This window comes from Nelumbo lutea, chromosome 2, assembly GCF_056320005.1.
Source record: "Nelumbo lutea isolate HS-2025 chromosome 2, American lotus-T2T, whole genome shotgun sequence".
Lineage (NCBI taxonomy): Eukaryota > Viridiplantae > Streptophyta > Magnoliopsida > Proteales > Nelumbonaceae > Nelumbo > Nelumbo lutea.
Genome location: NC_142685.1, coordinates 57653961 through 57680389, shown reverse-complemented (window position 1 = coordinate 57680389; position 26429 = coordinate 57653961). Strand labels below are relative to the sequence as shown.

The following is a 26429-nucleotide window of genomic DNA, read 5'->3' as shown; positions in this document are numbered from 1 at the left end:
TAATGAGGGAGCCATGCATAACAATCAACAATCACCATACAGCCCGAGGCAATAATAGCACATCCCAGCCCCACGTACTGGTGACCGGTGGGGTCTTGATATTTGCATTCATATTTCATCACGCCTATAAGTAACTGTATTGCATTTTGTGACGCCATTATTTTAATTTGTACTAGCTCAAACAATCAACAAGGCACCATCCATGATTATAACAATTATGAACTCACGGATGCCGTTTTGCATATTATATTAAGGGTAAATGGCTTAAACCTCCCACTTTCTAAAAAATGGAATGAAAATGTCTAAAATGTCCATTTAGTTATTTTCAATAAAAATGCTTATATTTTAAAATTTTTCTTCATATTAATTATTCTTTCAAAATTTTTTAATTTCTTTTCTGAAATTGATTTATTTTTTAAAATTTCTCTTCATATTAATCACTCAAGGATAAATGTACAACTTTAAATTCTCTTTATTTTTGTTGTTCATAAAGTTTGTATTATTTTCTTCCGGTAGAAACCAGTTTCAATAATAACTATATGGGTATTTTGAACATTTTCATGCTTTTTTTTGCAGTGCGATTTTATTTGCTTTAATGCAAATGCCTATTCTGGTTTGTTGCTAGTGGGTTATATTACTCCCTTAGTTTGAATATGAATTTATTGCTACTTTTCATTGTTACTACTACTTTCAATTTTCAACCAGCCCACATTGAGGGTGTCCTCTTCCTATCAACCAGACCACTTGGTGCCAACTGCCAAGTTGGTCATAAGGCATCTCTTGTATTGATGAGTCGTGGGTTTATATCATGAAAGTCAATCTCTTCGGCTCCTCCCATTATGAATCAATGGGTCCTATGTACATCTTGTCATTAATCCTATTGGCCTACTAATTAAATCGTGTATATAACCCCTAACTGATTGACCTCTATGAAGGTTAAAAAAGTATCGTCCATACTAAAGAATTAAAAGAGAATTAGGCAATTCATCATTATTAGATAAAAATGTAGTTTTCTATCCAAATATACATAATTAGAATCATTAGGGCGTGCTGAATTTTGGGTCTAAGAACTTATAAACCTCATAATAGTTTGGATTATATTGGTATTTTGATGAGAATGTCCTCATTATATCATGCTTCTACTTATTGTCATTAAAAAAAGGAAAACTGAAATAAGTAACTGGGCTTGCCATCTTATAGACTCTAGTAGTTTCAGTTAGGAATTATGATATTCCACCTTGAACGATTAAAACTTCTATTTTTAAAAATTTAAGCATCGATCACCTTTTTCTTTCTTTTACTGTTGATCAACAGAAAAGATATAGATTTCAGTAGGGTATGTCTAGAATTGGTATAGCATCTCACTGTTGTCAACCACTTAAGCTGTTTATGAGAGCACCTCTGGTAGCGGTGGTCAAATGGCTGAATTGAAAGACCACTTGTACTCTCGAATCTTGAATATAAGTTTGAAAATTTTGCTTTTTGACTGAATGGAGCTGAAGTTGGGTTGATTATTATACGTACCCTCGATGATTTATTAATTAATTGTTTTATCTACTAAGAGACAATACGTCAGTCATTAAGTTTAACCACTTCAACCATATCAATAGTTAAACCGTTCCGAGCTTTAGTATCTCATGAAAGGTTTTTCTTATGAGACTTGCGAGCTTAATATTAAATAAATAATTTTATTATATATATACATACATACATATATAATAAATATATATATATATATATATAATAATTTTATTATATATAATAATATTTTATTTTTTATGTATAATAGTAATTAAATTTGTATAATTTTTAATTTTTTTTTGTTTAAAAAATAATAATTTTATACATATAATTTTTTATTTTTCAAAAAAAACCTAACTTGTAGTCGAACTCAAACTTACAAGCTATGAATCGAGTTGAGCTCGAGTTCAAATCTCAAGATCAAATCAAGTTTGAGTTCGAGCTCGAGCTTGATACTATTCCTACGAGCCAAATTTGAATAGCCAAGTATTCAACTCGGCTTGGCTTAAATCCACCCCTAGTGAAATATTCTGTATTGTCATGTTCAGACATATTTGATTTTTTAGTCTTTTATTGCTACATGTATTTCATTCTGGATCTCTTATATACCTACCAACTGCTCCGTCTCCATACCCACAAGGCACTACTAGTGTGTGTTGGGAAAATTTCTTCATGAATGACAAAGAGGGATATTCCCAATATACCTATAGTGCCACCTGGGTATGAATGTTGAATTGTAACTGAGCATTACTGAATGAATTCCACCTTATCATGTTTAAAAAAAATCCATGGTTCTCCGTTTAAAACTAAAATGTATGGTGGGATAAGGCGCCCCTTACAAGAGGTGTATTTTACATTTGATTAAAGCTACAATGACGTACTTCCTCTTTTAATCCTTGGATCAAAACAACAAAGTGGAAGGGTATAAATCATGGTTTTCAAAACCGGACTGGACCGGAAAAACCGTTAACCGGTCAGGCCCCCGGGTCTAGTTAAAAATCGGAAATCTCTAAAAGATGTTGAAAAAGTCAAAAAATCGTTGATCCAGGCAGTGGGACCACTAAACAATTCAACCCAGGCAGCGGTTCGTGGGTTCTCTTTTTTATTTTCATTGTTTTAAATAAAAATAGAAAAAACAAAAAATAAAATTACTTTAATATCCCCAACTCAAATCGATTAATCGAATGTAGGGTTAGAACCCCAATACCCCATTTTCGTTCTAACCCTTCATTCTTCCCTCCTCTCAGTCCTCACACCCAATTGACAACTTGCGGCAGCCAACACCTTCGGCGTTCGACGGTGACACACACACACACACACACACACCCCGATCGATGGCGATTAACGGTGATCGGCGACGGGGAGTTTGCAGTGGCAGCCAACGTTTTTTGAAATTTGCAGCACTTCCAGGCTTTGCGACAGGCAAGTTTGCAGCAACGGCCATCCCTCACACCCAATCGACCACCTGCGGCGGCTAGCACCTCCAACGTTCGATGGCGACACATACCAACCGACAGCAAGTTTGCAGCGGTGGCCAATGTTTTTTGCAATTTGCAGCACTTCTAGGCTTTGCAGCAGGCGAATTTGCAGTGGTTGTCCGATGAGTTTGCAACTGTGGGTGGGGAGTTTGGAAACACCACCATTGGCGATTTTGCGAGTTGCAGCAGCACTTGTAGTGGAAATTTGCTTGCAACCAAGCCCAAGCCCACTATCACACCACCGTTACCGATAGTGAAACCGTGAAGGACCTGAAGGTATAATTTTTTTCTGAATTTAATTGATTCTCTGATTTTTTTGCTTAATTATTTGTTTAATTAATCTTGCTTAATAATTTTTTTTCTGAACCCTTTAATAAATTAATTATAGAGATTCACATTATCACATTGGCTTAATTATTTTTTTTTTCAATTCGATGCTTATTTGCTATGTGAATGGTGATGATGATGATCAAATGATGTCAAGGAATGATAAAATATTAAAATCTCTTTTTTTGGATTTTTTTATTTTTTGCAAAATATGGTTTTTGTATTTTCTACAAACTCAATAATACAGAAGCTATTATTTTACTTATGCAGTTGTGCTGACAATTTGTTATTTGTTTGGTTCTCTATAATTAAAATCTTAATATGCAGCATGACGAGGATTAAAAACTTGTATGACCTTGAAAGGAAGAACTTGCAATTTTCTGTTTTGTTTTCTGTGTTTTTTCAGTATTTTTCTGTATTTATTTTGCAATTTTCTGTTTTATTTTTCTGTTTTCTGTATTCTTTCCATATTTTCTGTACTTTTTTTTATATTTTCTATTTGTTATTTACTTTGTTATTTTTGTATTTAGATAGCTTTATTTTTCTGTACTTTTTATTTTTTTTTGTGTTTTTTATGTATTTTTTAGAATTTTTCTGTTTATTATTATTATATTTTCTATGTATTTTGTACTGTACTATTTTTTATTTAGATAGTTTTATTTTCTGTATTTTCTGTTTTTTATTTAATTTATGCTATTTTTATTATTTATCCATATTTTTTTTATTTTTAATTTATTTATGATGTCATGGTTCGAACCGTTTGACCCAAACTGTTGAACCGCTTAACCGGAAACCAGTCCCCTGACCAGTTCTGTTTCCAGTTCGTTTTTAAAAACCATGGTATTAATATTTCATGCTCTTATCATTAGTGCCCTTAAGGCTGCGTTTGATTATTTGCATTGATGCAAAATTATTATAGTGCAAATGATTTGAGTGTAAATTCTGATTTAGTATTGTTTTAAATTTTAACTTATTTTGTTTGATTTTAGTACAAAAGAAAGACATTAAAACTTAAAACCTGAAGAGAATAAAGTAAAATATATAAAAAAAAATTTAAATAAGAATTTGCATTCTTTTCATTTGCACTCCCATGCATTTCTACTGATACAAATACAATTGCACTGCAACCAAACACAGCCTAATCAGAACAAAATTTTACTTCGTCTTTTGTATTATTTAGCACTAAACTAGCGACACTAATCAAAATATTTGATTTGATAAGGCACTTAACTTGGGTCTTTCATAGCTTGCCACGTGTCCCATTGACATATACACATCATGACCCACCGTCATATCTAGAACTTTATTTTTGACCATCTAATTGGAGCTCACTTTATGCTAGATATTTTGTACTTTGAAAGTAAACTTTTCTCGGCCATCCAATTTGACACAGTTAAAACTTAAAAGTGATCATCTGTGCAAGTTGATTCCTCTCTGGTCAATATCTCCTGATCCTTGATACTATGACATCTGGCTAGTTTTGGGGCGGATCCTGCATAAAAGATATTTTTCCCAAGTCATAAAGCCCAAAGACAAGACGAGTGTGTGGAAAAACCAAAAGGATGAAAATTGGGAAATTCTTCATTTGTCCTTTCTATACTGAAAACAGCCCAATAGACCACGATGCTTATCAAACAGTCTTGGTCTTTAAAGATAAGATACCAAACGTTTAATGTATCTTTTCTTCTACTAGGCTGTTGAAAGATCTGCCTAGAAAGATTTGTCAAATACAACCAAAGCAACCGGGATTATATAGAGTGGCGAAAAGGAGTTTGACTTCAGTCAGGGTAAAGCCCGCTCGAACAGTTTTTACTGTCTTGCATTGAGAATATCTCTGTACTTATATGCTTTATTTTATAGAGAGATATTCCCAATGCAAAATTACAAAAAGATGTTAGAGCGGATAGGCACAGGTTTTCCCTGATAGAAGCCGATCTCGGCAAAAAGCGTTAACACACCACTAAGCAGTATACCAAAAAATGCCTACACAACACCCCCTTGAGCAGGAAACATCCAAAAGGTGTTCCCTCCAAAAGTGATTTTCAAATAACCCAAGATAGAATGCAGTACAAAAAAGTTTGTACCTGATCAGCCCAACCAAACAGGATTAGGGTTTGGTAAAATTTAATCAAATATATGATAGAGAAACAGATACACAGCACAATGATACCAAACACACCCCCTACTAAGGTTACTGAGATACAATTTAAGCGGGTCAGGCTGTCGGGTTGGGCTCAACATGGGCCGAATATCCTACATAAATACAATTTAAATATACATGGTAAAGTATAAGCGTTATATAATTAAAAAGCATATAGGCCTATATCCAGTACAATAATGTACAGATTTGTACTATACATTATGTAATTTTTTGTGGGCTCTGAATGGCCTTAGGCCAAATCCCGACTACCGACAATCAATTCCAAGCTGGAATGAAGCCCAATTTCTTCTCCAGGCCCATTTCGAAGTAAGGAAATTGAACCGTCTGAGAAAGGGTTGGGTGCTCATCGCCTAATTCCATTTTCCAGTAAAAAATGAAGAGATTTCAAGGTATGAAGCTGATCTTTTTTCTCTCTGGTGTGTGGTGTCGTGTCAACTCCAATTTCTTTTAAGCCACTGGGTGAAAACTAGTATGGGACGATGTGGAATTGCTACTTGATAGCCTAGCAAAGCACCTTGCTTTCGGGGCTAATAGGCAATAAAATCTTAACCTTGTGGAATTTCTGGAAGGGTTATAGATAACTTTTGATGCAACAGGTTATGAGTAATTCTAATTCCTACTGGTGAGCTTGGGCTATTCACTAACGGCAGAAATCATAATCCTTTCGACTGATGATTAAAGAGATATGGTTGTATCATTTCAACCTATCTTCCTTGGTTCTCTAAAACAGTTGCATCTTACTCTATTTATTAACAGTAAGTTGTTGAAAGTCAGGATGTTAGACAAGACATCTACAACAGCACCAGTGAGAATATGTTCCAAGTTTGAAGGTCTAGGAAGAGTTGGAAGCAGGTCAGAAAAGACATGGGTTGGGGTAGAGAAATTATTTGAGAGCCCGTAAGTAATATAACAATGAATCTGATACTTAAACAGAGTGGAACAGCAATAACAGGTAGAACAGGATTCATGCAGCCGACCCCATATACTTGGGGACGAGGCTCAGCTCAGATGAGCTAAGTTGCTGAAATTCTGATTATGATTCAATGCCTTTCTATATTTTCTTGGGAGTTCTAACCATGGATTGTTCAGTGCCCACAAAATTAAAACCATGGACTGTTCAAAGTTGCTGCAAGAGCAATTCTAAACATACCCATTAGCCAAACCCATCTTTCAACAAACTTTACAACTAGGCAAATTCCTCTGTCTAACCCTTTGGCGCCATCACATATATAAAAATCAACTAAGTACATATATCTTTTTCCATGTCAGAGTACACCCACTTTCACCAAAATGTCTCTACCAGGGCTACTCCCGTGTGGAGAACTTTGTTTCTGTGAAGGCGGAAGTTACTTGATCCTCTTAGAACGTCTGCATGTTTCTGTGAAGGCAGAAGTTACTTGATTCTCTTGGAACGTCTACAGACAACAGTGAAATATATTATCAAGCGAACTCAGAGATAGACCATTAGAATGGATAAACGTGCATCAGCAGAAAGAAACATTTATGAACAGATTATCTCTCATTCGGTCACTAATATACAATGCCAGGGGAGTCATATGCTTCCTCTTCTTCGGACTTAACAGCATCATCATCATTTTCATCTGTACAATCAAGTTATGTGAAGACCTTAGGCTAGGGGTTCGCTCTCAAACTTTTTCACAACATATATCTCATAATTTTCACTTGATACCTGATACCTAACTACAGGTGGAGAAGTGAAGAGAGCAATTGAAGTATTCTGTACAATATGGCGAAGGAACTTCTAGTCATCTGATTTGAACTCATTCTTAGCCATAATCACTCCCAAACCATCAACATTTTCCTAACACAGTCCTTAATCACATTCCTTGGTACAGAAGAGCCATCCCCTTCATCAAGAAGGATTCTGTAAACTTCCCATTCCCGATCACCGATCACATGCCTACCAATTTCAGCCTAGGAAAGAGAAAAAATGTTCAGATTAATTTGTTTTGAGTTAACAAGGGATATACACATGCATAGAAAAAAAAAAAAAAACTTGAATTTATACAATAGACAAGATAGAAATGTACCGAGAAAATGCACATTTTGAGCATCCTGAGAGTAAGGGTGATGTCATAAAACACAAGAGGCCGCCCCTTTCCAGAAAATTCTACAGGGTTCACAACCAGCAGCTCTGTGTCAGGACCTCGGCTTACAACAGCTACTCGGAGAGGATGAAAGAGTTCCATCCGTAGGCGCGAGGATAATGCATTTTGCTTGTTTGGATCAACTATCTTCTTCCTATCTGATTGCATTACAAACAATTCCACCTCGCAGCTACCCCTTTGCTTTGCAGAAAACCTTCCATAAGAAATCTGACACAATAAAATTTATAAACAATGTTTAAAGAATACAACTTTACTGTTCTTCATTCTTGAAACAGTTAAATTGGAAAAAAAACATATCAAATTATACATCAAAAGAGGTGATACTGTGATACTGAATGACAAAGCATACCATGCAAAAATATTGATCATTGGTGGAAATAAGGAATTGGTCAGTCACTTGATAAAAATCCCAAACCAAACAATTTGGATCATATTTGTGCTGTGATACTGTTTTTTATTGTTAATGCATGAGAACCAATCAAGTAATTGGAGGGTGATTTGGCCCAACCTCGTAGCACGGGTACACGTGGGCATGACCTTGCTCAAGCGATGACTCAGCGTGACAGAACAGCAAGTGCAACTGCAACTCGGTGGGAAGGGCTCACTGAGTTTAGTCTGGCAACTCGGCGGGTTAGGCTACTCGTCGAGAGCAGCCTAGCTTGCGCCTCCTTCCCAATGCTGAGGCACTCCGAGCTACCTCCGAGCTCGGGGCCCCCTGACCTTTCCTAATGCCTGACCTCCTCCCCCAAGGTAGAGACACCTCGGTGTAATTTGCCACAGGCAGCTACACCGATAACAAGGTTGAGACAACCTTTGCTGAACCAACTGTTGTCCCTCCGACAGTCCATGCGGGCCATGCAAGCCCAGATGCAGCAGTTCCAGCTCTACCAACAGCAAGTGCTGCACCAAGTCTCTCAATATCACTATCAGCAACAGTTCCCTCAGCTGCCTCAGCCTCAGCTCCCTCCTCGGCACCCGGCCTCGCGACAAGCTAGGTCTCGCCGCCAGGATGAACGCCCTTCTTGCCAAGAAGAGGCTTCCCAGAACCCCCCTAAGAGCCAAGCCTCCTCTCGCGGCAGAAAGGAAAGACCAGCCACTCCGGTCTCGCCGCTGGTAGTCAGGTCGGGAGGACCCCAGCTCGCCAGGTCTACGTCACCTCAACAATCAAAGTCCGAAGCCCCGCTTCTGGAGAACCGGTTCGAGACCCTAGCTGCAGACTCTAAACAGAACCCCTCTATCCGCAGCGATCACCAGTAGCCCGAGCTGCTTCCTGCGCAAACTATTCCTGACAGTACGGAGGTGAGCAGCACCAATGCGGAGCCCGCCAAGAAGCAAAGACGCCGCTGCCGAGCCCGCCGAACTACCACCCACAACCTGCCCGAGATCAGAGGTAGGGAAGAGGTAAGCTCGGGTGAAGTTAAAGCTCCCTTCCTTTCTGTTCCATCCCCCCTGTCTCCCGAGATCCTAGCTGTTCCAATGCCCAAAGACTTCAAGCTCCCCCCTCTCGACAAGAATGACTGGTCGTTCGACCCGAATGATCATGTAGACGCTATCCAGTAACAGATGCACCTGGCAGGGCCAGTGAGTCTTGCATGTGTGTGGCCTTCTCCAACACTTTCAGAGGATGGGCCCGCACGTGGTATCGGAACCTTGCACCCGGATCTATAAGAAGTTGGGCATAGTTCATGCAAGCCTTCACGTCCCACTTTGTCACCAGCAAGCGGTGCCCGCGAACTGAGAAAAGCCTTCTCATCATAGTCGAGAGAGAGGGAGAGTCCATCCCGGGCTATATCAAGCGGTTTAACGATGCATGCATGCAAATACCGTGCCTGGACCCTGTAGTGCCCCTTGCAGCAGCCAAGAAGGGCATGGCGCACAAAGAATTCAAGTGGCACATGGTTGTCAACTAGCCGGCGACCATAACTGAATTCCTCAAGCTTGCGGACAGGTTCATAGCCACGAAAGAAGAGATCAACCAGAAGGGCGAGAGCACGCCCAAGAAAAGAAAAAGAGAAGGAGAACCTTCCAGCCAAGGAGACAGCTGAAAGAAGGACATAGCTCGGGGGGTAAAGATGGGTTAGTCATTCCGACCCCTTGTAGCGGACCGAACTGACTATACCCCACTGAACGCGAAGCGGGCCGAAATCTTGATGGCAATCAAGGATGCCCCGTACATGATGTGGCCACCCCGCCTGAGGGGGAATCCCAATGAAATAAATAAAAATTTGTATTGTAGTTTTCATAGAGACCACGGTCATGGTACCGAGAACTGTAAGAATCTCCGCGACGAAATAGAAGAACTCATTTGTCGCGAATATCTAAGAAATTTTGTGCAGAATAACAATAATAATAATAATAAAGCAAGTCGACAAGGGGAGCACGGTAAGGATACTCCCGAGTCCAGCAGCAGGCCGGCAGAGCAGTCACAGAGGCAGCCTCCGGAAGAGAGGCCAGTTCGAGGCACCATCCACATGATAGTTTGAGGCTCGATCGTTGCAGGCTATACCTCGGCGGTAGCTCGGACATTAGTTCGTGAAGTTGCCAGGGAAGAACAAAATCCTCTGAAACGGCCAAAGACAAAGGAATCGATCTTCTTTACGGAGGACGATGCATGCGGGGTCCACTACCCCCACGATGACGCACAAAGTAAAGATCCATCTAACGGACGCCATGAAAGGTGAGGAATGGGTGGGCGAATTTCAAAAATTTCTTACCTTCCAACTGGGAATCATATTCCCTAAATTTAGAATACAATATTCAAGGATTCCACTTGAACCATAATCAAACCAGATCTGAACCAAAAGGAAACAGGAAGGATTATACCTGATCCGGAGAAACAATATCTCCCAAAGTTGGTGTTCACACCCAAAGAAGAAACCAAGATCCGCTCCTGCTGAAGATGACACAGCTGTGGATAGAACGGAACCAGTAGGGTGCGTCCTACACACTGGATTCTTCGCAAGAATCCTCTAGAAACCTTGAACACCGAATCTTTTTTGTCTTTCTTGCAAAACTATTGTCAAGAACTGATTTCTTGACTTCCTACTACTACAAAGATCCAATCTTGCAACAGGGTATGGCGGCTGCTGGAGGAGGAGAAATCCAGGGACGAAGAGGGCTGAACTGTGTCTCTTCTCTCTGGAGTCTGTGAGAGATCAAATCTCTATTCGCAGGAAGTATCTCTTGCATACAAACCCTAGATCGAAATCTGATATATCTGTTAGGGTTTTCTCCTCTTTCTTCTTGATTAAGAAACCTCCCAATTTTTTGGGAGTTATCCCAATCCAACTCAGTATTTGGATAGGGGATAATCTTAATCATATCTGTAGATTAAATTAGCTAACTCCTGATCTTATCAGGAGGTTACCAGATTCAAATCTAATTTGAATTTGGTCTCTTAGAGTGGATAAGGTTAAAGACCCAATCCTTTTACTAACATTAATCTCAGATTCGCCCCATGAACAGGTGATCATATCAGCCCAGTTCGAAATGGTCTTTTGGCCCATTAAGTGTTCAGTGTTTAACTAGTTTCCAATCTGTTGCCCAGTTGGGCTTCTTTGTATGGTGTGGGACCCAAGCATTGATCTACACACCAGCCACATGGGTTCGGCCCAGCCTTTATTACAAGGCCCAGCCGAATTCACTGAAAGACTCAATGACCCCCTTGAGCCCATCACATGGACCTTATGAGCCCAACACTTACATTAAGTGGTCCCTGGGCCAAGCCATCTTATAAAAACCCAGGGACTGTGGGTAGGTGCAAGATTAGCCCATCAGGTATTATCCTAAATGGTCTTACACTTAACCTCTCAGCCCTTAATGATCAAGCACTGCCCGACAAGAGAAGACCTCTCCCTCGGCTGCAAGGAACAGTGCCGCACTCTCTACTCACATGGATCCCGGGAATTAAAACCTTTTGCAAATCTTTTGAAACCGTACATATATATACACATGATTCCAACACCTAGCGATGTGTCATAATCGAGTCTAGGGGTCAAGTGTAACTTTCCAGTTTTGCCTATCTATCTCCAAGGTCTAGGGCAATACTAAAAATCTGGTCCGGTTCAAGGGTTCAAGCAATTCCATACTGCATGTGCCTTGGGTCTTACCCTGATGGCCGAAACAAGCCATCCCAACACTTGGTGGCACATCAGTATCAGCCTTGGCAGGATAAATCTCCCCAGACTTATCCAATGGCTGTGAACATTTAAAACTAACACAAGTTTCTATAAGTGTCCAGTTTTAGGGCCTTACACAGAATTATACCAAACAACATGAATCAAACATGTACTTTATTAATTTACACTAAATGTCAAAAGTACATCAAAATGGATTGAAGCTAAGGGCATACAAAACTGTCCAACAAATGATTTCGAGGTCAGGCGCATCCTCGTTGACTCAGGAAGCTCGGCAGATGTCCTCTTCAAAGCCGTGTTCGACCAGCTTCAGTTGCGGGGAAGTGACTTGAGGCCCGCTAATACTCCCTTGATGGGCTTCAGTGGAGAAGAAGTTAGGCCCCTCGGGAAAATAACAGTACCTGTGGAAGTCAGCACATGGCCCAGTATAGTCAGACTCAACCATGACTTCTTGGTGGTCGCGACCCCCTCCCCGTACAACCCCATAATAGGCCGGCCGATCACCCATGTCCTACGGGCGATGGTCTCCACTTATCATTTGGCGATGAAGTTCCCTACAGACTTCGGAGTAGGGGTAGCGCGGGGCGACCAACTTGAGTCTCGCAAGTGCTATGTCGCCGCCCTCAAGGGAAAGCCCAAGGTGGCCGACAACCTCGAACTGGAGCGACCTATGGAGCAAGGCAAAGAATGAGCTACACCCACAGAAGAGAGTTGTTATTCCAACTTCAACAAAAGACCCAGCTCGGACACTTCAGGTTGGTGCTTCAGTCCAGGAACCCCTGCGATCCGAACTAGTAAGTTTCATACTTCAAAACTTAGATGTTTTTGCATGGTCAGCGGAAGAGATGCCTGGCATAGACCCTAGTCTTATAACTCACAAGCTCAATACTGATCCTGTAGTTAGGCCCGTTAGACAGAAGAAACACAACCTAGCCTTGGAGCGATGGAAAGCAGTCAACGAGAAGGTCGCGAAGCTCCTCGCAGCCGACTTCATAAGAGAAGTTCATTACCCGAGCTGGGTAGCGAACCCTGTTCTGGTAAAGAAGGCTAACAGAAAGTGGCGCATGTGCGTTGACTACACCGACCTAAACCGAGCCTGCCCAAAAGACTACTTACCCCTCCCCAGAATCGACCGCTTAGTGGATGTGACCTCGGGGCACGAGTTGCTGAGTTTCTTAGGCGCCTATTCGGGCTATAACCAGATCAGGATGGACTCGGCCGACGAAGAAAAAACTGCCTTCATCATAGAGTTCGGTCTATATTGCTACAAGGTTATGCCCTTTGGGTTGAAAAATGCAGGGGCAGCCTTTCAAAGGCTTGTAAATAAATTATTTGAGCCATTAATTGGCAGAAAAATAGAGTGTTATGTAAACGACATGGTCGTCAAAACTTAATTCTCACACGAATTAATACAAGACTTGCATTCTGTCTTTCAAATTCTGCGACAATTTAACATGAAGTTGAACCCAAACAAGTGTGTCTTCGGTGTCACATCTGGCAAATTCCTAGGATACATCGTTAATCGGCGCAGCATTGAGGCCAACCCGGATAAGATTAAGGCCATCATAGATATGAGACCACCTTGGAAGTTGAAGGAGGTTCAGAGGTTGAACGGCCGCGTAGCCGCCCTGAGCCGCTTTATGTCTAAATCAGCGGACCGCTGTCTGCCTTTCTTTAAGGAAATTAAAAGCAAAAGGTTTGAATGGACCCAAGACTGCCATCTTTCGTTTGACAAGCTCAAGGAATACCTCGCTAGTGTGCCAATCTTAACCCGAAGAGGGCGATGTTTTAGAGTTGTACCTCTTGGCAAGTGACGAAGTGGTCAGCTCGATACTGATAAAGGAAGTAGGTCGGGTCCAACGACCCATCTACTATGTTAGTAAAGTATTGAAGGGAGCAGAGACGAGATATCCAGAGATAGAGAAGCTAACCTGCGCACTAGTCATCGCAGCTCAGAAGCTCTGTTCGTACTTCCAGGCTCATACTGTTATTGTCCTCACCGACAAACCTCTGAGGCAAGTCTTACTTATGCCCAAGGTCTCTAGTCGATTGACGAAGTGGGCCGGAGCTCCCAGGCCAGTTGAGTCCGGGCCCCGTGAGGTAAAAGCCAGTGTGGCATCTCTCCTGGTTAGGCCAAGCGCAAACTGGGATGAGGAGCCCTGTATCCTTCACGTAGATGGCTCCTCAAACTAGCAGGGTAGCGGAGCCGGAATAGTTCTACACGGCCCAAGGGCACAAAATTGGAGTATGCACTACGCTTCGAGTTCGCGGTATCCACCAATGAAACGGAATACAAAGCTTTGATAGCTAGACTAGCTTTAGCCAGAGAAGTAAAAGCCAAGCACATCGTCATCTGTAGCAATTCCCAACTCGTAGTCAACCAAGTCATAGGAGATTACGAAGCTTGCGAACCAACCATGGTTGCTTACTTAGCCAAAGTAAGAGAGGCTCTGCTCAACTTCCAATCACACTTCATCAGGCAAATCCCGAGGTCGGAGAACGCTGAGGCCGATGCCCTGTCCCGGTTAGCCAGCACCAGCGATATCACAATGAGAACCGTGTACATAGAGGACCTGCCTTGGCCTAGCATTCTCGGGGGGGGCAGAGGAGGTCACTCCCGTCGTTCAAGCAGAGCCGAGCTGGATTGAACCGTTTGCGAGCTTCTTGCTACATGGGACCCTCCCTGTAGATCACAATGCGGCCAGAAGGGTAGAGCGCCAGCAGGCAAATACGTCATAATAGACGAACGGCTGTACCGGAGATCCTACACGCTCCCCTACCTACGTTGCTTGTGACCTACCGAAGCCGAGCTCGTACTCTACGACACTCATGAGGGTCTGTGCGGTAGACACTTGGGGGGTAGGGCCCTCGTCCAAAAAGCACTAGGACAGGGGTATTATTGGCCAACAATGAAGGCAGACACCATCGAGCTCATCAGAAAATGTGACAAATGCCAAAAGCATGCCAACATTCACCATTAGCCTACTGCCGACCTCAAGTATCTTACCAGCCCGTGGCCTTTCGCACTATGGGGCATTGACATACTTGGACCATTCCCGCCAGCGGCAGGCCAGAGAAAGTTCTTAGTAGTAGCAGTGGATTACTTCACCAAATGGGTAGAAACTGAACTTCTTGTAACGATCACAACCCGAAACGTCCAAAACTTCTTTTGGAAGAACATTCTGTGCCGCTTCGGGCTACCTCGGGTACTAATTTCTGACAATGGCAAGTAGTTCGAGGACATCAAATTCCAGAACTAGTGCCAAGATATGGGGATACGACAGAATTTCACTTCGGTCGCACACCCTCAAGCAAACGGTCAAGCAGAAGTCACAAACAAAGCCATCCTCCGCGGACTGAAGGCACGTTTGGACCGAGCTAAAGGATTGTGGGCAAACGAACTACCCAGTGTCCTATGAGCTTACCAAACCACAGAGAAAACCGCTACAGGAGAGACTCCCTTCAACCTCACCTATGGCACCGAAGCAGTTATTTCGACAAAAATCGAAGTACCTACGCTGCGACTGGAAGCATACAACGATAAGACAAATGAGGATGAGCTACGTACCAACCTTGATCTACTCGACGAAGTAAGGGACCTCGCGTACATCAGGACTGCAGCTTACTAGCAAAGAGTAGCTCGGTACTATAATGCCAAGGTCAAGAAGCGGAACCTCTGCATCGATGACTTGGTCCTTCGTAAAGTTATGGTACCTAAGCCCGGTGCTGGCAAGCTCGGGTTCAACTGGGAAGGACCTTACCGAGTGAAATGAGTGCTCGGGGAAGGAACATACGAGCTCGAAACCCTCGAAGGGAGACAGGTACCTCGGGCATGGAATATTATCAACTTAGGACAGTATTACCTGTAACAACTGAGTAGACTACGAGTCACTCCCAGAGCCTAAGGGCCAGAATGCCGAGCTAACATGACCTCGGCACTATAAGACCCTGTTGCCTCTTCGACATGGGTGAACTCTAGGAGAGCGGACCATAAGTTGCTCCCCCAGCCTAAGGGCCAAAACGCCGAGCTAGTAAAAGACCTTAGTGCCATATAAGACCTAGCCGCCTCATCAGCATAGGCTAAGTACTTGTAGTGCCTAAGGCACAGACAACTCGGGTACGAACCTTGTGATGCATAGCCTGCCCCGGCATGCAACAGGTTGAACCCATTAAGGACAATTGATGTCAACTTAACCCGAGTGCAGACAGGTCGGGCATAAACCCTACTATGTTACTCACCTCGGTGCACATGGGGTTACCCCTACTAAGTCCTGGAAGACAGTTCGGGGTGACGACAATTGAGAAGCCCCCACTTCGAGTACTTAGCTTGATAGCTTGACAGTTCAGGATAAAATAATCACTTTAGCAAGTAAAGTAAATTGCATAGCATTTAGCAAAGTGTATTTTCATTGCACATATTTCATTACAAAAGGTTTGTTACAAGAGAAGAAAAAAGATCAAGCTCGCAGGTACAGGGGCTGAACTACTTCGGAGGCTCATCGCCTTTACTAGGGACCTCCTCAGGGGCATTAACCGAGTCGGTGGCCTCTGCATCATCATTGGCGCCTTCATCCTCAAAGTCCGGATCATCCGCTGACTAACGCACTATGTCATCAGTGGTCCACGAAGTAGTGATGGCGCTTGTATCGAGACCGGGGTAGATGTGCCTGATTAACCACCGACTGAGCTTGAAACCTTTGCGGTAGGCCTCGGTCATCATGCCGTCGAACCTCGAAGACTTAACATAGTCAATGACGGTCTGGACCTTGGTCTCCTTGAGGGCATCCTCGAAGATCTCGGTCTTCTCTTTGAGGTCACCTCTGAGGTATTCCACCTCGTGCTCCAGCTTTCCTTTCGCTCCCTTAAGGCCCTGCACCTCAAGCTTCAGAGCATCCCGCTCTGCCTTGAGGCTGTCCATCTCGAGCCTCAAAGCCTCTTGGCCAACCTTAAACCCGTTCACCTCGGCCCTCAATCTGTCCTTGTCTCAGGCCAGCTCGCTCTTCTCTGCCAACAACACCTCGATGAAGCTCTTCTGAGCTGAGGCATCATTCTGCAGGCGGTGGATCTGACCGCGAGCTACCCTCAATTTGGTATGGGCTGCGTGGGATGACTTCTCAGCTTCCAAAGCCTGTTTCAAATGCCGATCAGATTGAAAGGTCAAGGCACGCATGGCTGAGTTCACCTACAAAAAGGAGACCAGTCAAAAGAGAGAGAGAGAGAGAGAGAAAGAAAGGGAATCTTTCACAGGGAATTCACCACCATGGTATGAGAAGTGGCTCGAGCAAAAAGCTGACCAGGAGTGAGATCGGCGCGACCTCCTCCGGGTACGCAGCCTCCTTACTCTTTTGAAGGCTGCAATGGGGGTTCAGAATGCTTTGACCCTCCTGACTCCCCGAGTTGGATACTAACATCTCTGTCGCATGGGTGGACTCCTTGGAACCTTCAGCTGCGACACCCACAGGACAAGCCTCGGCTGTAGCCTCTGTAGGACGAGCCTCAGCGGCAGCTTCAGTGGCATCCCTGGCAACAGTCCCGACAGGCTCGATGGTGGGCTTTGCCACCATCTCGGGCCCCTGAGGCGTCATGTCTCCCTCCAAGTCGATGACAGGTTGAGTGCCGGGGAGCTCGGGCTCCGGAGCCGAGGCCTGTGGAGGCTAAATCTTGGTAGAGGCCTGTGGGGACTTGACGCGCGCCTTCTTGGCTACGCGCTTCTTCCTCTTCATCTAGCGGAAGAGCCTCTGACCGTCTATCCTTTCTGCCTCCATGGGACCTGCAGCGAAGCTCGGCGTTAGTAACCCTGAAGTAAGTTTGCAAACAAAAAAGCCTAAGTAAAGACAAGACCTACCCGGACTCAAGCCGGCCTGGATGAGCTTCTCCTTGCCTGTGAAGTCCTTGTAATTCAACCCGAGTTGAGCCCACGACTGAAGTGACTTCTTAGTCTTCCCATCGAGGATAACACCAGGGTCTTGAACGACCACCCTCCAGTCAGTAGGAAAGGGCCACCCCGTGCTACTCCGAGCTATGAAGTAGTCCCGCTTCCAGGCCGGGAATTTACTTGGGAGCCTATGCATTAATTTAAAACCCGGGCGAGGGGATAGATAATAAGCCCGCCTGTGCCCGGGGAGAGCGCCCGAAGCGCTCTTCTTTATTGCCAAGATGGTACTGAGGACATCTAGGTCAATGGGAAAGGAGCGGTCAAAGCAGAGGGAAATGGTCCCAACCGCATTCCGTATGGAATTAGGGTGAAGCTGGTCCAAGGTAATGTTAAAGTGCACCAACACCTCAACAATCAGAGGGTGAAGAGGAAGACGGAGTCCGACGACCAATTTCTCCCTGAAGACCACGATCTCATCGGGACCGTGCTCCCATGGAAAGTCGTCGGTAGGAAGACTGTAAGAGTACTACCCAGGAAGGTGGAACCTCTGTATGAGGTCCTGGAGTCTCTCCGGAGTCATGGTAGAAGGGCCGAACTGATCTGGCACCCGACCTCGGTGGGAGGTGGATGCCAGATGACCCGAAGCCACCCGTACGTCAGGCTGCTGGGCGGCAGGAGAGCCACCCTGAGCCGAGGTACCCACCTCGGGCTCGTCAATAAGGCTATCTACACTAGACGACATGATAACACGGAAAGGAAAGAATGTTCAGAAAAGAAAAGGAAGCTCGGGGACTCACCGCAGGACACGCGAACTCAACTAAGGGAATAATCAAACTAGAAAACCCGAGCTAGGAACCTCAAACGTGAGCTCAATACTGACGCTGAAGACTTTGTGGCGTAGAAATGACCAAGGGTCCCCCACTATTTATAGCCACTGCATCCGAACGCTAACGATCGAGATTGAGATGATCCAACGGGTCTCAAAGAAACCGGCTACGGGTTCCTCGAGGTGAAATTAGTTTAGCACGTTTTTTGACATCCGCAAAGTCCAAATCGCATGACGTCCACGCGTAAATTGAACGCGACCCGGGCTTCTTTTGATCGAGCTGGGCACTAGACCGATCCAGCTAGGCGAAGCGCACAACGAAGTGGCATGAGTACCGAAGCCAAATCCACCCAACGCGTTATGAACTCCCTGCACTGGGTCAACACCGCCAGCACAGGGAGTGGGGGGCAATTGATGGAGGGTGATTTGGCCCGACCTCGTAGCACGGGTACATGTGGGCATGACCTTGCTCAAGCGATGACTCAGCGTGACAGCACAACAAGCGCAACCGCAACTCAATGGGAAGGGCTCACCGAGTTTAGTCTGACAACTCGGCAGGTTAGGCTACTCGCCAACAGCCGCCTGGCTTGCGCCTCCTTCCCAAGGCTGAGGCACTCCGAGCTACCTCCAAGATCGAGGCCCCCTGACCTTTCCTAATGCCCGAGCTCCTCCCAGTGGATTTTAGGCCACTCCCGAACGGGAACACCACGATCCGCCTCTAGATACCCTGAGGTAGAGACACCTCGGGCTAGACAGGTAGTTTGCCACAGGCAGCTCGCCACTCGCAGGGTAGCTCGGTACAGGGTAGCTCGCAAAAGAGCAGTTCGGCACATCACAGGAAGGCCTCCTGCCGACCACCGTACCCGACAAACCTGGAGACTGCAACCACGTCTCTCGTCAGACAATGTCGTGCCCGCCACCTTTAGAAGGTGTCTTACACTTGACAGGTACGTGCCCTACAAGGACGACCCCGCACGTGCCACCTCAGCCCTGGCTGTAATGGCTGTGCAGGACGACAATGGCGGTTATACTTGCCCTGTCAGAGGCAAGTGGGCCTGATTTGACAGAGTTCTGTTGTAAGCAGCCCAATCCCAAAGGACAGAGGTAACTTCCCAATACTCGCGCTATCTGCACTCTTAGCTTTCTTCCTCTCTTTGCATCTTTTACAAAACTCTAACTTAGGCATCGGAGTGTTCCCGCCGGGTAAACCCCCGGGAATCCCTCGTCTTCTCCATCTCAGGTACCTTTCAGGAGCCACGCAAGTGCCAGCTAGGAGTGACTGGACCGCGCACCATCATTAATCTAGAAAGGGAATTATTTTTTTGAGGCCTGAAAAGGCGAAATTCAATTAACATGCACTCTCAATAGAGTCTTTGTTAATACAAGACAAAAGAAAATCAGGGCAAAGCGACCATGTTTGAGTATGCTCAATGGTAAGGCCATGTTTGGCTAAATGATGAGCAGCACTGTTGGCCAATCTAGGAGCAAACTGTACTGAGCACATTTGAAATCTTGAGAGGTAAACTCTGCAATCAGCTAGCAGCAAGTGCAGTCGCCAATGAGGAGATGAATTTGTCTCCAACAGAGCTTTAATGACATTTAGAGAATCACCTTCTGCCACCATATTTGTAATACCAAGATCTAAACTGTATTTCAAGTAGCGTTAGTGTTCCAGTAATGTTCACCTGGATATTGTAATCCTTCAGAGTTCTCATTATGTCATAGAGGAGGCCTTTGTGATCTTGGCATGTGATTTGGATGACTGTGTGAGAAGGACTGAGTATGTTGTCCATTGTAACGGATACATTGCATTGTGCAGAAGACCCACTTTTATGTTCAGGCATTTCTAGACTGAACATTTCTTCTGTGATTGCTGATAGGAGAAATGACGAACCCTGTGGACATGATACCATCTCAGAACCGGCCAAATCAATATCACAACTTATCATAGCATCACCTAGAACAGCTCTCAAATATTCACATGTATCTTCTTGTCTCTTCTTTGTATGTAGGAGTTCCCTGTTCAATGCCCCATAAAATATTTGAACATAAGTTGAGAACAAGAATAACATAGCTACAATTACATTTAAAGTTGTTGCCAAAAGAGATATGCACATATGAATGAAAGAAAATTCCCCCATTTCTATGAACACAGTTCTGGGTCTTGTCACTCTGTCTGTTACATGTATACTACATGTCGGCAAGCAGTTATCAATCTGACTAAACTCTGGATATTATGCAAATTTGATACACTGAAGCCTCTCTAATTTTTAGGAAATGAGCTTCTGCTCACTACATTTTCTTTATGGTACTGATTACTGATCATCCAGATCAAAGTTGCCACCATGATATTTGGCATAGTATATGTAAGGAGCACCTACATTTAAATGGACTAAATAGTCAAGGCTGGTGATCCAACAGAGCTATCCCACCAGATCACATATAAAAGGATTCTTACAGAGTCTGGATTATACAAAATTCTGAGATGTTCCTGTTAACAGGGTGTCTAGCCTTCATGAATCCAATTAATGGCCACATGGCCATATCTTAATTTCAATGTAATAAACCAAGTCCAAAAACTGTTCTTACAAGAAAAACAATACAGCCACATGATGGGGAACCATACACAGAAAATACAATAGAAAATAAAAAAATCAATCTCACCTAAGAGTAATCTGAATGCAAGGCCTGTTCAATCAAATGAAAAGTAAATAGAAATAACAGTTCAAATGTTAAAAAGGGGGTAGATAGCCCCTATAATCAAGAAATAGTATGATTTCTATGTTCTAATTGGAAACCACCTAGAAATAGTATTTTTTTTTTTTATTGTAGTGGACCTTTAGCTTGACCTAAGCATCATCAGAGGTACATACACACATTATATATTATATCTACCTAAAAACACATGAATGTTTGGGTGTACAAAACAAAGAACATGGCCCGCCACTTAATGGATCCTGCCACAGTGATTACCTATAACAAGATTCAGTTTGATCAAATGGTTATAACTGAAAAGTCTAGTGTGCTCATTTTAATAGTAGTAAGCTACTAAGCTTTAGAAATACCATACAGATGTGTCAGATCAGATGGTAAAAGAAAATCAGATCACACTGATTTTAGTACAGACAACCTCTTGGCAGGCAGGGACCCATTGAATGGTCCTGATCTCTGCTATATATATATATATATATATATATTAATCAATCAATGGTTCAGAGCTGAAGCTGAAGTCCCTCCATAGCTCATTTTTCTCACAAGAAACTCAAAATGAGGTCATTTTAGCATTCAAATAAATACAATCGAGTTTTCTATTTTTTCCCTAACACTCCACTACCATTGAAAGGTATATCCTGTCATCTCCACAGACTTTTCTGTCTCCACTCATTTAATACCATTTGTAATTCACAATCAACAACCTTATACTTACCATGTAATTAGAAAAATTTCAGCAGAATCTTTCAACAATTTTGTAATTTTTTATCAATTGAATTTATTGAACCATCAGACTTAATAACTAACACAATTACTGGTGTGAACAAGGATTTTGTCTCTGGCCGGAGTACAGATGAATAAACACGTATAACTTGTTATTCCTATATATGAACTGAAGATTCTCCCTTAACTATTATGACCATTATTGGGGATCAATTTGCCTCCTTAAATTATCCACCATCCCAAGTGATTAACTCAATACCATTTGGATTAGTTAAGACCATGAAAATGAACTAAACTAGAATAAAGTCAAGAAATTAAACAAACAGGGCAAAAAGAAAGAACATGAAATAGACCATGCAGATATGCAATATCATATGTTAAGGAAAGGAAAGGAAAATAATGAAAGGTAGATATGGAACCTGGTATCTTTGATGACGAACAAGTCCATCACCTTCCCGTCTGGTGTGGTGGATACTTTCACTCTCCTTATTATAAGCTCGAGCTCGCAGAGTACCTTGGTGACATCTGCAAAATCCCCACAAAATTATTTATTGTTCAACCCCTAAAGCTGAATTCAAGCAATATCTTGAATTACAATTCTCACATCAGACTGAGAAACAAAACTTAGAGAATAAAGATCCCAAAGTCCCAAAAATAAATAAAATAACGAGCAAAGGTTCAACTGTAACCCTCAAAACCCACAAAGAACAAAAGGAAAGAAAAAAAGGTTGTAAGAGAACTAAATAATAAGCAAAGATTTAACTGTAAACTCCGCTGTCTAATGATTTTCAAAAAAAAAATGTTGAAGAAACTTGAGGGAAGAGAGAGAGTGAGAAAGAGACCGTGCAAAAGCCCTGTTCGATCATAACAACATAATTTCAACAGGAAAAGGTCTGGGGGCTTCGGATGCTGCAACTCTGCCCTGTAATAGTATATCCCTGAAGCCGAAGGGCAAGCTTCTGCCAGTCTTATCTTCAACAAACTCCACCTTGTCGCCGGCCTTCCAACGACCCAGAAGACTATGTAACACCATTTCCCATCCGTCGAAATATCTGGACCACGAAATCAAAGAGAAAACAAATTATCAAAAAATACCAACCAATAGTTCATAAGGAAGAAGGAACAGAACATCCATGTTTGGTTTTTTTCTTCATTCTACAAATCTCCCTCACCTCCTCTCACAATGCTCAACCCAAAGAAGAGTATTATGCGGCAAAGATCGCATCCTAAGCCTGTTTTGTCTGGGCAGTTGACAGTAATCACACTCGGGTCACCTGGTTTTTCTGGTTCCCTAATGAGAACCACGTCATCGGAAGGAATACCCATCTCTTCTTCCTCTTCGATCGTTCAGAAAAGTAAAGACTTTCTCTCTTCTCTTCTTCTTGCTCGATTGTTTTTGCTCTGTTCTTCTCTAACTGGCCAGAAAAGCTCCGAAAGAAGCGGAATCAGAGCATATTTAAGTACAAAAAGAAAAGAGTTTTCTTCTTTCTTCTCCAATCCACCAAGAGACTGGACAGAATATCAGGCAACAAACAGTAAAGCAGATATGGATCTCTCTGCTTCTCCTTCACTTGTTCTTCTCTGGTTCTCGTTTTGCTTCCTGTGTCTTCCCCACTTTTTTTTCCCTCTCTCACACCGGTCAATGGCGATTGGGAGACATGGATGATATTAATATAACTGTCAAAAAATCTTTCAACGAGATACCGGCAACACTTATGGTATGAAAACTCAGCGGACGATTCAACTGCCTGAAGCAAGCGTGACTCGGGCGAGTAAACTCAGCAACAGTGTAAAGCCAAAATGGTAACAAAAGATTGATTAATATAGATGCAAATTTGAAAAGTTACTTTAAAGGGATCATTTGATAACAGCTGAAGTGGCTGAACTGAAAAACTTATTGTTTTATCTTTGGAATTTTAAGTGGTTGCGGGTTCCTTAATGGCTAAAGCTGATTAGCTGAAGTTAGATAGGTTAATATATTCTGAATGTTTTATTTATTTAATTATTTTATCCACTAGAAAACAAAACAAATAAGCAATTGACTCCATTAATTCAGCTGTTTTATAATTCATTGTAATATTTACCATCACTCTCACATAATCTGTATTGTGTATTATAAAAAATACTTACAAAATATTTAACACTATGTGAATAAATATTATTGAAACACATTTCTTTTTTAAATTATTATTATCCTTCATTGGTGTACATTTCATTCAAATATAAAAACCTCCCTTCCGTCATTTACCCAGACCAGAAACATTATAAATTTATGAAATTGCTCATGATTAATCTGCATGGCGTCATTTAAATTTTTTTAACATCCCAAATTGCCCTCATTTGAGTGAACACTTCACAATTGGTTACCGTTCTTTTTCAGAGCAAAAGAAAATAACACCACTAAACACTTGCAGTGGCGCCATTGCTTGGAATACCAAGAATTGCTAAAATTTAAAACAGACACGCAAATGATTAAGAAAAAACAGATTGCTAGGTGTTTCAATAATATAAAGCAAACAGGATCGTGTCAATGAATCGCTGCGCCTATGGCTATGGCAGATGTGAATGAATTCAATCATCTCTCTATCTCCCTCCATCGGTCGGCCGCTGGTAGAATTTTTTTCTGTTAAATGGAAGCAGTCAGTGTCTCATACGCTCTTTCATTTCGATACAAGGATAAAAAGTCTATCTAAAATCCCCAAGTGGGCCATGCTTACCTGCTATATATCATATGTTCTTTGTTCTCATAGGCTTTGCGTTGGGAGGTTTTGAAAAGACAAAGACGAAGAGTCCGACCAACGCTGCATTTTAGATGATAAGTTGAAAAACTGCCTCTTACCATTTGTTCGTCTTCCTGAAAGTAACAAAGGTGCTCTTCTAATAAACACACGTATTGAGTATCGACTGGGCCAAAATTCTTTCTCAATTCAGGGTTTGCCCATTACAGTTTACATGCCATTTTCAAGTTCGTTTGCTGAATAGAAGCTCCTGCTCCTCTCTCTTTGTCTCTTTAATTGCACCACTAGTATGTAATCCGTAGTTTCCCATTCACTTGGGGCTAAGTGAAGCCTAAGATGGACTCCCATGTGATTCTTTCTGAGTTTAGGAGCGAGTGAGCAAACAAATAGCCAATGACTGTGTATGTGAAAGGCCCCATCTTTATCGGCTTGGTGTTGCTTCTGCTTATGGGGATCGCCATGCATCTACTTCAAGCCTTGGCTTATTGATTACAATTTCTCTTTTGAAGACAAAGATTGGATGATGTTCGATTCCATCAGTTTAGTACTGGCATATGCATCAGTTTTCTTTAATTTCCTACTGATGGAGCGCAATCCGGCCGGTCTTGGCTGCCAACGAATTCGCCACTGAGCTGGAGCGTCGAGCAACCTGAAACGGGAAAGATGAGAGAACTCCGGGGGGAACCCAATGTGATAACTCCGAAGCTCAAGTCAGTAATCTCTCAAAGGCAAAGTGTAGATCAGATAGCGCAAAGTTCACATACCTTGTTTGTTGGGGGTAGGGGCCTTTTATAATCACTTCGCGCACTCGCTCCGAGGCCCTTGTCAGGTCGGGTATGATTACCTTTGCATCTGTCAACTCGGGCGTCATCCATTCTGCTGGGACAGAACCGTCACTACCTTTTGTCAGAACCGTCTCTCTAACTGGAGATGGCGGTGTCAGGAGGTGGTGGCAGGTGGCCGTTTGGAGAGCGGTTGTCAAGCGTCAGATCCCAAGTCAGTCTAGTGTGCCGCGCTCGGGTACGGACTTCCTCGGTGTCAGGCATAGTACGGTTTATTTGGTTTTGGTGCCCTGAGGGCGATGTGGTGCAGTGGTGAGCGAGGCGAGTCTTGAGTTCGGAGTTATGCATAGGGCATGTCAGTTCGGCGAGGTATATCCCGAATTGTTACACGGTAGGCCAGTTCGGCGAAGTGTATCCCGAACTGTTAGGGCAGGCCAATTCAGCGATGTCTTGAACTGTTAAGGCAGGCCAATTCGGCGAAGTATGTACCGAACTGTTACAAGGCAGGCCAGTTCGGCGAAGTATGTCCCGAACTGTTGCATGCAGGCCAGTTTGGATTACTTTTCTGATTTGGGCCAAGGGTGAGTTTGGGCCCCTAGTAGGGAGTTCTGACCGCTGGTTTCTCCCCTTGGAGCTCGTGCCTTAGGCTTGCTTTTGTGATGAGCTGTTGCCTTGCCACGTGTCGCATAACTGTGAGGTCGGGCCAAATCTTCCTTCATCAATTGCCCCCCACTCCTCGCACAAGGGTCTTGCCCTGGTGCGGGGAGTTTTGCGAGGTGGTAGGTGGATTAGTCCCGTTCTTTGAATCTTGACTACGCGAGTTGCTTTCGCCAGGGTTCTTCGATTTTCTTGAGTGTCCGAGAAGGCGGGAGACGTACCTACTACTCATAGATGTTGACGGACGAGGCAGCGTGCGTTTATTTTAAATTTCAAAAATTCACGCCGCTGGGACGAGACAGCGGGTCATTCAATTTTGAAAAAAGCGTGCCACTGCCGTTCTAAAGGGACGTGCGCTGGCGGT

At 43.2% G+C, this 26429-nt stretch overlaps 1 protein-coding gene across 1 annotated transcript; it reads right to left on the bottom strand.

Moving 5' to 3' along the window:
- Positions 1-6946: 6946 nt before the first annotated feature.
- On the bottom strand, positions 6947-23676 carry LOC148870923 (ACT domain-containing protein ACR10-like). Its single transcript, XM_088973442.1, has 6 exons — positions 23061-23676; positions 22731-22940; positions 22308-22413; positions 20139-20472; positions 7539-7823; positions 6947-7422 (listed from the first exon to the last, which is right to left on the bottom strand). Exons 1-6 carry the CDS (start codon positions 23212-23214, stop codon positions 7285-7287), a joined length of 1227 nt encoding a protein of 408 aa, XP_088829568.1. The 5' UTR covers positions 23215-23676; the 3' UTR covers positions 6947-7284.
- Between the last annotated feature and the right edge of the window lie 2753 nt (positions 23677-26429).